Raw genomic sequence first — 13,816 nt, 5'->3', positions numbered from 1 at the left:
AAGGGAGAAGGGAGTTAGAAACCATACTTTTCCTCTAGCAGGAAGAGTAGGCAAGTATTTTTCAGCAGATGTGAGTTTTGTTTGGTTTTAATTTTATTTAAGTATAGTTGATTTACAATGTTGTATTAATTTCTGCTGCAAGCAGATGTGCGTTTTGCAGTACCTGCTAGACTCCTTGCTATGCTAATCACCCAACCACCCTGGGGCCATGGGACACCTGTGCTGTCAGCAATGGTTTTCTGCAGTTTTTTGACCTCTGGGTCTCAGAAAAAACTTCCTGACTTTCTGTACCATGGTGATCCTGAAAGCTAGTGGTGGCTCCTGACCTGTGCTCCTCCATTCTCTTTCTCACTTCCAGGAATGATGACAACTAGAGTGCCCTGGAAGCCATGTTGAAGAGGGCAGAGATGCCAACAGCCTCGATCTATATGGAGGAACACCACCGGTCAATATGGACTACCCATGGTTGATTCTTATGCGAGCAAGAAAGGTTGTGTCTGAGCCATTATATTTTCCGTCTAATTACTCCAGTAGTTTGGCTTACCCAGACTAATACAAGAGTTGTAGCATGTATCTAGTTACTGGTAGTCCCTGGGGTTTGTAGACAGGGGTGTGCTTACAAATACTGTCTGACCATCAGAGAGACCTCTGTGGGTCCGTTTTCCCCAGAGTGGTGCCTGCATGGGTATGCAGACCTATGAGGAGAGCTATTGGGGTTGGCCGAAAAGTTTGTTCGGGTTTTTCTGTAACATCTTATGGAAAAACCCAAACAAACTTTTTGGCCAACGCAATATTTTGACCTTTTGACCTGGGCTCAGTACAGCTGGGTCCTCTTGGGCAGCTGAGACCTGTGTTCAGTACAACATGGAGACAAGGAGGCCTGGAATGGAGATCACCCTGGTGGTTCTTATAAAGTCTTAAATAATCCATCATTGAACAATGCCCATTCCTTTACTATTCTCTTCCCCCAGAAGCTCCTGTGCAACAGAGGGAGGGAAGGAGGAGAGGGGCACATTGGCTGGGAAGTCAAGTGGAATAGGTCCCAGTCTCAGCCTGTTAACAACTCCCTGAAGCATCCTCTCCCTCCACGGGCCTCAGAGTCTTCAACCCCAAAAGAGAATTAGTGAGGGGTCTCACTAGTGAGATCAGAAAGCACCCCAATCCTACTCCCTCATCACTGTGTCTCCATGTGTGCATGTGTGTGTGTGTGTGTGTGTGTGTGTTCCAAGCAGAAGTCATAGCTGCTAAACCAGAGGGTCCGTAAAACCTTATTTGGACTCAAAGTGTGTTCTGAGGACTAGCATATTAGCACCACTTGGGAGCTTGTGAGAAATGCAGACACTCAGCGTCCCCAACAGAACTACTGAATCAGAAGTTGCAATTTAACAAGATCCCTAGGGGAACCCTATGTAAATTCAAGTCTAAGATGTACTGCTCCAGAGGACGGGGGGAAAAGACAAATCACCTTGAAAAATGAATGGGATCTGGAGTCAGGACACCTAAATTCTAGTTTGAGTTCTGCCACTTACTTACTCCACAAAATTTACCAAGACATGTAACCATCCAAATCCTTTTCTTAAATGAGGATGTGCTCATGACTACTGAATGGTATAGAAGTCAAGGGTATGCATTCTGGAGCCAAACCGCCTAATCTTAACTCTTTATTTCATTTACTACCTGTGAAGCGTTGGATAACTCACTTGACATCTGTATGCTTCAGTCTCCCGATCTGGAAGGTATGGTATAATAATAGTGAGGGATTCTACTAATAATTTTAAATTACAAATGAATATAAATAACATAGCACAGTGCCTGGCATAGTCTAAGTCCACAGTACATATTATTATACTCTGGCTTATTACAACATCCTTCAATAACAGAAAGACCTTGAAAGTAGAATCGTCATCAGCTAGCTGAAGTCTTCCTCCTTTGGGTTTTATTGTGGTACACACACTTCTCAACTAACAGACACAGTCATCCAAAGACTGAAGCTCTAACCTCCGTGCCACCTGACAGTCATGTGATTGGCTTCATGCCAACATACTGGAGCCATCAACCAGTTCCCTGGGGTGGATTCCCATTTTGTCTATTCCAGCCCCATTCACTCTGCACACTCTCCTGCCTGTGGGAAATCTGCAGAGGCAGTGGCACACACAGCGATGCAGTGCAGCAGGAGATGAACACTTGCAACTGGCCTTCCCTTTCCTACAGGAACTCACCCAGTTCAAAGAGCAGAACGTCATCAAGACATTGCTTGATGGACCTGTCACCTCAGTCACTGCAGGGAAAACTTCCAGGAAGAGGCATGTACCAGGGACCCTCAGCAGAACCCTGCACCACAGCAAGACAGCAAGCTCCCTCAGCTGTCGCCCACTGCAAGTACTCAGGACCTCTGCTCCTCGGAGGCGGGAAAAACACAGCAGTGCCCTCCAGCTGCTGCTCCTCAGGTCTGCAACCTCCGCACAAACACCAAGCAAGTGTACTGCTGGGGGCGGAGTCACACTGTGTTCATGAGGTCCACCCACTGGGATGGTTGAAACAAACCAACCTCAGAATCTACAGGAACAGTATGTTCGGGTTCCCCAGGACCACCCTCAGGCTTGAAGATTCCCTAGAAGGACTCGGAACTCAGAAAAGCTGTTAGTTCTTTTCAGAGTCTGTGAGTCCAGCTGAGCTGTTATATACAGAATTATTATTATTTTTAAAAGAAATTTATTTATTTATTTATTTGGCTGCACCAGGTCTTAGTTGCGGCATGCGGGCTCTTTAGTTGTGGCACGCGGGCCCTTTAGTTGTGGCATGCGGGATCTAGTTCCCTGACCAGGGATCGAACCCAGGCCCCCTGCATTGGGAGCATGGAGTCTTAACCACTGGACCACCAGGGAAGTCCCATACACACAGTTAGGATTTATGACAGTGAAAGTAAAATCAGCAAAGGCAAAAGGTGTGCAGGGGTGAAGTCCAGTGGAAACCAGTGGTGAGATCCAGTTGTCCTCTCCCAAAGGAGTCACATGGACAATGCTTAATTCTCCCAGAAATGATGTGTGACAACACATGCAAAGTGTTGCCAGTCAGGGAAGCTCACCCATGCCTAGGGGTCCAGAGATTTGACTGGAGGTCAGTCATGCAGGCATGCAGCTTCCACGTCACTCACTTTAGCTACTCGGTCTACAGCCCCCAGATGTCAAACTAATACAGCACAGCCGAGGGCCTCAGACATACAAAACAGACCCTCACCATACGTCACACCATTAGCATGAAGCACCTGGTCAGATGGAACAGAGGTGCCTGGATTACAGAAATACCCTACTAGGCAGAACACGCCAGGCTCTTTGTGGTGCTCTCCCAGGAGTGGGACAAGGACCAGTCTTCCTGAGACAGGCTTTTCTTGGGAACGTAAGGGCTTGAGTAACCTGGGCCTGCTGAGGTTACACTTTACAATGAATTTTAACTTAGAGGCCTAATTGCCATTTAAAAACATGTTTTCAGGGAATTCCTGGCGGTCCAGTGGTTAGGACTCTGTGCTCTCACCGCCAAGGGCCCGGGTTCACTCCTGGGCCCTGGGCAAAAAAAAAAACAACAAAAAGACGTTTTCAGTGGTGACCCTGGGCAAGGTTGGTGGCGAAGGGGAGGGAAGCACACAGTGCAGGAAGGAGCAGCACTGGCACCAGCATGCTCCCTAGTGTTGGGGAGAGGACAGCAGAAACTGCCACGGTAACCAAGCAGGACCCTAGAGGCCTTCCGGGGACAGACCCCTCCCATGTCCTCCACCTGCTTCTCATCTGTAGAAAAACTCTGGCCTCTTTGGTCTTCCCCAAGTTTCAAAGAATAATTTAATCAGAGAAGTGAGAAAATGCAGAAACAAAGGAAAACAGTCAAGCAAGACAAAATAATAGTTTAGCCATTAAACAAAGTCAAGGACCTTTAGTTCCTCCCCAAGGGCTATAGATAATATCCGGAGCCATATCCTGTGAGCTGTTTTGCAGATACTGAAATCCCCATCAGGCGGAAGACCTTAACTGCATGCTGACCACAAGCACTTAGACCCCAGACTGGTTGGAAGCAGAAGGTTGATGAGGTTGACTCCCCGATTACCTCACCAGCAACCAATCAGAAGAATGGCCATCAGCTGATCACACATCCCACAACCTCCTGCCTCACTCTGTCTTTAAAAACCCTTCCCTGAAAGCCACCGGGGAGTTCAGGCCTTTTGAGCACTAGTTGCCTGGACTCCTTGCTTGGTGCCCTGCAGTACACGCTGTACTTTCCTTCACCACGACCTGGTGTCAGTACATACGTTTTATGGGGTGTGGGTGAGTGGACCCAAGCTTGCTTTGGTAATACCACCACTTACCAGGTGCCTGCCTTAGGACACATTCTGGGCTGGGGGCGCTAGAGATATTCCTTTAAACAATCCTGACAGCCCGTTGGGATGTGCGGTCTTTAGCTATGACATACAAGAGGCCCAAAGGGCCGGTAAGTGGTGGAGCCAAGCCTTCTCTTCTACGGATCGGTAGATCCCAACAGCTGGGCGGAGTGTGGGCTGGAAGAACACCTTGGCATGTTTCTTGGTTCCTGGATGCCCAAGTCACACTAGGAAATGCTGGCACGGCATGAGCAACAACTGCACGCCCTTCGCCAGCCCCTTCTCTTTGAGAAAGCATTCATTCCTGCAGAGTCAGGATATGGGGAGCGTCTGACCAGGGCCAATGACCAGGTCTTTCTGCAGCTGGGGGTTTCTCTACTGTCCTCAGGACACTGTCATACTAATTCTATTAACTTTCTCCTGCCTCCTGACAGTGGTGTCAGAAAAACTTATCAGGTCACCTCTCTTCTGGAAATAAATAGGTTACCATCCCTAAACCTGGCCAACATTTAAGGTACAAAGAATCACAGTGGGGGGGGGGGCAAGTCCCCAGTCACGTGCCTGACAGAAAACAGACTCTTCTCCCGGGACTTCTACACAAGACTGGGACAGAGTCACTTCCCAGGAGACCTCCAGGTTGTAGATCTGGGCAATGATTCATCCAACCAACCTGGGAATATCACACATGCCACCACCTCCTCAGAGGCGAAAGGGAAAGACAGGAAGAAAGCAGTATGTTCAGATGGAAGAGTAAATAAATGTATGTTGGCTTCCATGACTGCTTTTGTCACTTGCTTCTCTCAACAGTGCCTGGCACCTGTTGGCTGTAGCACAGAAGGAATTGGGTGTACTGAGCCCAGACCCTGTCTTGCCCAGCCCAAGGAGTTCTGCTTGGTGACCAGGCAGGTACCACAAGCACACGGCACACCCTTGGTCTCTTTCCCCAGACCCCGACAGGGAACAGAAAACTTTCCTCAAGGGCACTACAGGACTTTTAGCAGGCCATGTTGCCACTGGCTGGCATCGTCAGAGAAACAGCTCTCCCCCCACTTTATGCTGTGCTTTCCAACCGGCAAAGCCCAGATTCTCCAAAGATCCCCAAGGTCCCAGAAACCGGAGTTCCTCGATTGATTTCAGGAGAATCAGGCATCATGGTTTCCTCCTCATTTGTGCATGCTGCCTGCCCTGCAGCACAACTCCCAGCCCCTCCTGCATGCTGCTTCCCCGACTGAGCTTGAACCCTGCTCCCCGACCCCTGGCCTGAGACCAGGGCCCGGCTCCGACGGTTCCACCCCGCGCCCAAGATGGCCGCGCCCATGTGCCGCCGTGGAGGCAGCAGGCACGACTACCGGTTTCTTTTTCTGAGGATCTAAAGAAAGAGGAGAGCGTGGCTTTGGAACATGGAGGGGCGGGAACTCCCCAGGGAGCACAGCAACAAGGAGGCCCGGCCGCGCGGGAGAACGGACTGGGAGAGCGGGCCTCGGCCTCGGAGGCGGCGGACTCGGATCGCCACGACAGTCCGCGCGGAGCCCGCTCGCCTCCCGCCGCCCGACACGCCTCCCCAGCCTCTCGTACGACTCGTCGCGGAAAATGCTCGCACGCTCTCGTCGCTCCATCTAACCTCAGAGGGAACCACGTCAGAATCCTTTGTCCCCGAAAGGCGCCGTGTTGCCCATTGGCTGTGTTGTCCCCGCCCCCAAAGCCCGCTCCTGCGCGTGCACAGCGCTCGGGCTCCCGGGACGACGGCGAGCGGAAGTACCCTGCTGACCCCGAGGGCGGTGCGAGTTGACGCTTCCGGTTGTTATCTGCCCTGAGACCTCGGGTTCCTGGCGGTGGAGTAAGGAAGGGCGGAGTTGGTGATGGGCTGGATGGGGCGGTCGGAGGGGCCTTGGGCAATGAGGTCGCGCCCCTGGGGGTTGAGTGACAGGGCCGCGGTGGTGAGGGGAGGGGGGGGCTACGGGAGTCAGCGAGTGATTGGTTCATTGCTTGATTCATTCAGCGACCGTTTCCTCAGTGCCTAGTAAATGCCGGGCACCCCTGTGTTTCACAGTAGTCTGTTCACAATAGCCCTGTGAGTAGGTACTACGATGCTCTTTGTTTTACGGAGAAAGAAAGAATAGAAAGGATGGGAAACCTAACCAAAGTCACACAGTAAAGTGGAGGGATCCTTTTTCTTTTTTCGTTTTTTCGGCATAACGTTTATGCCTTTCCAACAAACGCACCCTACATTTATCACTTTGCTGGCTCACTGTCTGTATCTCCCCTGCTAAGAGTATGGCTCCGCAAGATGGCGGAACTCTGAAGTTTTGTTCACGTAGAACAGTAGAACCCGTAGAACAGTAGAACAGGCACACAGTAGGCCCTGACCTCTTACGAAACGAATAAAAGCGGCAGAGCAGGCGGTCAGTTTCGTTCCAGAGCCCAGACCTTATCGGGCGGTAATTCAGCTCTTACTGAATGTCAATTCTTAAAACTACAGTGAGGCACTGTGCCTTATGGTGGCAAGGAAAACTTTGGGGTTTTCCTCAACTTCGCTCCATCATGGAGGTTGCTAATTGCATCGCCTGTGTGGTCATTGCCTTTCCAGGGTCAGGGTTCATAACTGAGCCCACAGCTCAGCAGCTTGACACCAGCTGATCTGCCATGGGCTTCCTTAGTTAGACTACAGAAGACCCAGTCTGAGGCCTCAGAAGGAGGTGAGCTCCTCGGGTCAGAGGCAGAGACATGGTCCTGAAGTGATGGTCCCAGCAAAGGTACCTTTGTCTTTGAATCCTTGGGTCCTGCCTCCTTAGAAATAAAATAGCTCCTCTGAGGGGAGTTGGAAGAGGAGCGCCAGCCCAGACCCCAGGGGCAGAGGGGGAAGGCTCACAGGACAGACCCAGATGCTCTGGTTAGAGGGAGGGGGCTCACAGGATAGCAGGTCCTACAAGAACTGGACCTGCAGTGCCCTCTGTCCCTTCCTTCAGCTGAGAGAGAGCAAGGCTGACTCAGTGACTCAACTTCTAGCCACCATCAAGAGCTGTGTGATGGTGGTCAGTTGAACCCCTATTGGAGGAGAGGGATGAAAGTTACAGACGGATGAAGGGACGCTGCCCTGCTGTAGTGCCTGCAAAGGCAGGATCAGGCTGGAAAGATTGACCACCTGCCTCACGGGACTTTCTCCACTCCTGACACATTTGTGCACATATCATTATACTTCCCTCTTGTGCCATGGGCTATTTTTGTTTTGTTTTTTGTTTTTGGCCGCCCCGCATGGCATGCGGGATCTTAGTTCCCCAACCAGGGATGGAACCCGCGCCCCCTGTGGTGGAAGCACAGAGTTTTACCCACTGTTCGGCCAGGGAAGTCCCCTGGGCTATTTTTGGATTTGAGTCAGTCCCATAGTATAAACAACCCACTTACCTGTAGCAGAAATGTTGAATCTCCTCTACCCTGACTAGATGACCAAAGAGGTGTCTTTGGTTTCTCTGTGTGTGTGACCTTTCAGCGTGGTCTCTAGGTAGGCCATCACCTAGCTCTGCTGCCTCTCATTTTGATGCTAGTAACTGGGTCTGGGAAGTGACTCATTAAGCTGCATCTTGCTGAGCCCTGTTGTCCTGATCCTAAGGCAGGGATTGCTACAGTAGCAATGGTTAACAAAAGCTCCTTGCTGAAACTCTGTTTTGAACACCGCCAAATAAGGAAGAGCATGGCGATCAAATGGACATAATGGGAACTAAGGAAGTATTGGGGCGGGAACAGGGTGGCGGTGGCCCACTGAAGGTCCGAAGGAGCCTGGCGCAAGGTCAGTGGTTTCCAGCTCCATGAGGAACTGACCAATGCCTGGCCCTTAACCTCCCTCTACCCACCTCCTTTCCTACCTCCTCGCCCCTCCCTTCTGCCCTGCGCTCAGCTCTGGTTTGTCTCCTTCCTCCAAACCACAGCAAGCTGTCCCTGTCCTCCAGACTTTGCTCAGGGTCTATCACCTCCAGGGCTCAGTGTGATAATAGGTGATTTGTAATAATTTCTCCCTTCTGTTTTACTAGTAAATGATATTGAGAAAAATGAAAAAATGCAAGTAAATAAAAGAGGAAAGGTGGAGTTACCAATGGAAGGTAAGCGCTCTCAACGTTTTCATAAATGCTATTCTGGACTGCTCTTCCTCAATAAATGCATATTGCTTAACAAAGGAGATCGCACTACACTTGCTTTTTGGTAACCTACTTTTAAATACGTTAAGAAATGAGAACAGGATTGCATTGCATTTTTAAAGCCCATGTGGTATTTCCCATGTTGCGTGTCTAATTTTTGATCTGAGTCCCCTTTGCTGGAGGTTTAGTTGCTTCCAAATTGTTGAATGGTGGAAACACCTACAGTTAACATCCTTGTAGCCTGTGCTTATTTATGATTGCCTTTTTACGATAAATTTCCAGGCATAGAATTCCTGAGAGAAAGGAGATGTCAGGTTGTTAATGGCTTCCGAGGAGATGTCTTTAAACACAAGTCATAAATCTGTCCAGGAAGAGAAAATAAATTGACGTGGAAAACACACAGGATCTTAGCCGTGTCCCAGGGGAACAGGCTGGAGCTACCAGCCACGTGTCCAGATCATCCCCGCTGTGGGGCAAGAGCGATTGTTATTAAGCTGGTGATGGTGGTCTCATGGCTGTATGCACTGATCTCGACCCTCCTAATTCTGCCTTCCTAGATCTCCATCCTTTGTCAGGGCAGAGCCAGATGGCCGTGTCCCAGGTGAGTTCCTAATTTACCCCCTACTTTGTTTCCAGTGAATTTGAGGCAGCAATTAGGAAATTATATTGCAGCCTTGAAAAATCTATTAGTCCACTTAGCTCTGGCTGTTTTCTGTTCAACCTGTCATCGACCTCAGGTTTCTCCATTCCTTCTCTTCCCCACCAAAAAAAAAAAAAGGGTAAAATGAAAGGCGCCTCTCAACTGCTTCCTTTTTTTTTTTTTTAACATCTTTATTGGAGTATAATTGCTTTACAATGGTGTGTTAGTTTCTGCTTTATAACAAAGTGAATCAGTTATACATATACATATGTTCCCATATCTCTTCCCTCTTACGTCTCCCTCCCTCCCACCCTCCCTATCCCACCGCTCCGGGCGGTCACAAAGCACCGAGCTGATCTCCCTGTGCTATGCGGCTGCTTCCCACTAGCTATCTACCTTACGTTTGGTAGTGTATATATGTCCATGCCTCTCTCTCGCTTTGTCACAGCTTATCTTTCCCCCTCCCCATATCCTCAAGTCCATTCTCTAGTAGTTCTGTGTCTTTATTCCTGTCTTACCCCTAGGCTCTTCATGAGCTTTTTTTTTTCTTAAATTCCATATATATGTGTTAGCATACGGTATTTGTCTTTCTCTTTCTGACTTACTTCACTCTGTATGACAGACTCTAGGTCTATCCACCTCATTACAAATAGCTCAATTTCTTTTCTTTTTATGGCTGAGTAATATTCCATTGTATATATGTGCCACATCTTCTTTATCCATTCATCTGATGATGGACACTTAGGCTGTTTCCATCTCCAGGCTATTGTAAATAGAAATGCAATGAACATTTTGGTACATGGCTCTTCTTGAGTTATGGTTTTCTCAGGGTATATGCCCAGTAGTGGGATTGCTGGGTCATATGGTAGTTCTACTTGTACTTTTTTAAGTAACCTCCATACTTTTCTCCAAAGTGGCTGTATCAATTTACATTCCCACCAACAGTGCAAGAGGGTTCCGTTTTCTCCACACCCTCTCCAGCATTTATTGTTTCTAGATTTTTTGATGATGGCCATTCTGACCGGTGTGAGATGATATCTCATTGTAGTTTTGATTTGCATTTCTCTAATGATTAATGAAGTTCAGCATTCTTTCATGTGTTTGTTGGCAGTCAGTATATCTTCTTTGGAGAAATGTCTATTTAGGTCTTCTGCCCTTTTTTGGATTGGGTTGTTTGTTTTTTTCTTATTGAGCTGCATGAGCTGCTTATAAATTTTGGAGATCAATCCTTTGTCAGTTGCTTCATTTGCAAATATTTTCTCCCATTCTGAGGGTTGTCTTTTGGTCTTGTTTATGGTTTCCTTTGCTGTGCAAAAGCTTTGAAGTTTCATTAGGTCCCATTTGTTTTTTTTTTGTTTTCATTTCCATTTCTCTGGGAGGTGGGTCAGAAAGGATCTTGCTGTGATTTATGTCATAGAGTGTTCTGCCTATGTTTTCCTCTAAGAGTTTGATAGTTTCTGGCCTTACATTTAGGTCTTTAATCCATTTTGAGCTTATTTTTGTGTATGGTGTTAGGGAGTGATCTAATCTCATACTTTTACATGTACCTGTCCAGTTTTCCCAGCACCACTTATTGAAGAGGCTGTCCTTTCTCCACTGTATATTCCTGCCTCCTTTATCAAAGCTAAGGTGACCATATGTGCGTGGGTTTATCTCTGGGCTTTCTATCCTGTTCCATTGATCTATATTTCTGTTTTTGTGCCAGTACCCTACTGACTTGATTACTGTAGCTTTGTAGTATAGTCTGAATTCAGGAAGCCTGATTCCTCCAGCTCCGTTTTTTGTTCTCAAGATTGCTTTGGCTATTCGGGGTCTTTTGTGTTTCCATACAAGTTGTGAAATTTTTTGTTCTAGTACTGTAAAAATACCAGTGGTAGTTTGATAGGGATTGCATTGAATCTGTAGATTGCTTTGGGTAGTAGAGTCATTTTCACAACGTTGATTCTTCCAATCCAAGAACATGGTATATCTCTCCATCTCTTTGTATCATCTTTAATTTCTTTCATCAGTGTCTTATAATTTTCTGCATACAGGTCTTTTGTCTCCTTAGGTAGGTTTATTCCTAGCTATTGTATTCTTTTTGTTGCAGTGGTAAATGGGAGTGTTTTCTTGATTTCATTTTCAGATTTTTCATCATTAGTGTATAGGAATGCCAGAGATTTCTGTGCATTAATTTTGTATCCTGCTAGTTTACCAAATTCATTGATTAGCTCTAGTAGTTTTCTGGTAGCATTTTTAGGATTCTCTATGTATAGTATTATGTCATCTGCAAAGAGTGACAGCTTTACTTCTTTTCCGATTTGGATTCCTTTTATTTCCTTTTCTTCTCTGATTGCTGTGGCTAAAACTTCCAAAACTATGTTGAATAAGAGTGGTGAGAGTGCGCAGCCTTGTCTTGTTCCTGATCTTAGTGGAAATGCTTTCAGTTCTTCACCATTGAGGACGATGTTGGCGGTGGGTTTGTCATATATGGCCTTTATTTTGTTGAGGGGAGTTCCCTCTATGCCTACTTTCTTCAGGGTTTTTATCATAAATGGGTGTTGAATTTCATCAAAAGCTTTCTCTGCATCTATTGAGATGATCATATGGTTTTACTCCTTCAATTTGTTAATATGGTTTATCACATTAATTTTTCTGCGTATATTGAATACTTGCATTCCTGGAATAAACCCCACTTGATCATGGTGTATAATCCTTTTAATGTGCTGTTAGATTCTGTTTGCTAGTATTTTGTTGAGGATTTTTGCATCTATGTTCATCAGTGATATTGGCCTGTAGTTTTCTTTCTTTGTGACATCCTTGTCTGGTTTTGGTATCAAGGTGATGGTGGCCTTGTAGAATGAGTTTGGGAGTGTTCCTCCCTCTGCTATATTTTGGACGACTTTGAGAAGGATAGGTGTTAGTTCTTCTCTAAATGCTTGATAGAATTCGCCTGTGAAGCCATCTGGTCCTGGGCTTTTGTTTGTTGGAAGATTTTTAATCACAGTTTCAATTTCAGTGCTTGTGATTGGTCTGTTCATATTTTCTATTTCTTCCTGGTTCAGTCTCAGCAGGTTGTGCATTTCTAAGAACTTGTCCATTTCTTCCAGGTTGTCCATTTTATTGGCATAGACTTGCTTGTAGTAATCTCTCATGATCTTTTGTATTTCTGCAGTGTCAGTTGTTACTTCTCCTTTTTCATTTCTAATTCTATTGATTTGAGTCTTCTCCCTTTTTTTCTTGATGAGTCTGGCTAATGGTTTCTCAATTTTGTTTATCTTCTCAAAGAACCAGCTTTTAGTTTTATTGATCTTTGCTATTGTTTTCTTCATTTCTTTTTCATTTATTTCTGATCTGATCTTTATGATTTCTTTCCTTCTGCTAACTTGGGGGTTTTTTTGTTCTTCTTTCTCTAATTGCTTTAGGTGCAAGGTTAGGTTGTTTATTCGAGATGTTTCCTGTTTCTTAGGGTAGGATTCTATTGCTATAAACTTCCCTCTAAGAATTGCTTTTGCTGCATCCCATTTATTTTCTGTCGTTGTGTCTCCATTGTCATTTGCTTCTAGGTATTTTTTTATTTCCTCTTTGATTTCTTCAGTGATCACTTCGTTATTAAGTAGTTTATTGTTTAGCCTCCATGTGTTTGTATTTTTTACAGATCTTTTCCTGTAATTGGTATCTAGTTTCATAGCGTTGTGGTTGGAAAAGATACTTGAAACAATTTCAATTTTCTTAAATTTACCAAGGCTTGACTTGTGACCCAAGATATGATCTATCCTGGAGAATGTTCCATGAGCACTTGAGAAAAATGTGTATTCTGTTGTTTTTGGATGGAATGTCCTATAAATATCAATTAAGTCCATCTTGTTTAATGTATCATTTAAAGCTTGTGTTTCCTTATTTATTTTGATTTTGGATGATCTGTCCATTGGTGAAAGTGGGGTGTTAAAGTCCCCTAGTATGAATGTGTTACTGTTGATTTCCCCTTTTATGGCTGTTAGTATTTGCCTTATGTATTGAGCTGCTCCTATGTTGGGTGCATAAATATTTACAATTGTTATATCTTCTTCTTGGATCGATCCCTTGATCATTATGTAGTGTCCTTCTTTGTCTCTTCTAATAGTCTTTATTTTAAAGTCTATTTTGTCTGATATGAGAATTGCTACTCCAGCTTTCTTTTGGTTTCCATTTGCATGGAATATCTTTTTCCATCCCCTCACTTTCAGTCTGTATGTGTCTCTAGGTCTGAAGTGGGTGTCTTGTAGACAGCATATATATGGGTCTTGTTTTTGTATCCATTCAGCCAATCTGTGTCTTTTGGTGGGAGCATTTAGTCCATTTACATTTAAGGTAATTATCAATATGTATGTTCCTATTCCCATTTTCTTAATTGTTTTGGGTTCGTTATTGTAGGTCTTTTCCTTCTGTTGTGTTTCTTGCCTACATAAGTTCCTTTAGCAGTTGCTGTAAAGCTGGTTTGGTGGTGCTGAACTCTCTCAGCTTTTGCTTGTCTGTAAAGGTTTTAATTTCTCCATCACATCTGAGTGAGATCCTTGCTGGGTAGAGTAATCTTTGTTGCAGGTTTTCTCCTTCATCACTTTAAATATGTTCTGCCAGTTCCTTCTGGCTTGCAGCGTTTCTGCTGAAAGGTCAGCTGTTAACCTTATGGGGATTCCCTTGTGTGTTATTTGTTGTTTCTCC

The 13,816-nt window shown here is 45.7% G+C and overlaps 1 protein-coding gene and 1 long non-coding RNA gene across 4 annotated transcripts in view; one reads left to right on the top strand and one right to left on the bottom strand.

The window, feature by feature from the left end:
- Positions 1–6,134, bottom strand: part of LOC111165583 (uncharacterized) — a 101,157-nt gene extending 95,023 nt beyond the window's left edge. Inside the window, exon 1 of the long non-coding RNA XR_004024906.2 lies at positions 5,988–6,134. This is a non-coding gene — a long non-coding RNA (uncharacterized LOC111165583). The remainder of the gene's footprint in view (positions 1–5,987) is intronic.
- KRABD4 (KRAB domain containing 4) overlaps positions 6,091–13,816 on the top strand; it is a 29,265-nt gene continuing 21,539 nt past the window's right edge. The window contains exons 1-3 of one of the 3 annotated variants that reach the window (XM_089904989.1): positions 6,091–6,203; positions 8,392–8,460; positions 9,054–9,097. In XM_089904989.1, the coding sequence (XP_089761115.1) occupies positions 8,418–8,460; positions 9,054–9,097 (87 nt within the window). In that variant the 5' untranslated portion in view covers positions 6,091–6,203; positions 8,392–8,417. Of the gene's footprint in view, positions 6,204–6,297; positions 7,120–8,391; positions 8,461–8,491; positions 9,098–13,816 lie in introns of those variants that run through there. The other 2 variants (XM_089904990.1, XM_089904988.1) reach the window with 2 other exon arrangements.

Source organism: Delphinapterus leucas, chromosome X (genome assembly GCF_059928025.1).
Source record: "Delphinapterus leucas isolate spDelLeu-1000000601 "Yukka" chromosome X, BTC_Dleu_Yukka2, whole genome shotgun sequence".
In the NCBI taxonomy this organism is placed as follows: Eukaryota; Metazoa; Chordata; class Mammalia; order Artiodactyla; family Monodontidae; genus Delphinapterus; species Delphinapterus leucas.
This window is presented reverse-complemented; position numbering and strand designations above follow the sequence as displayed.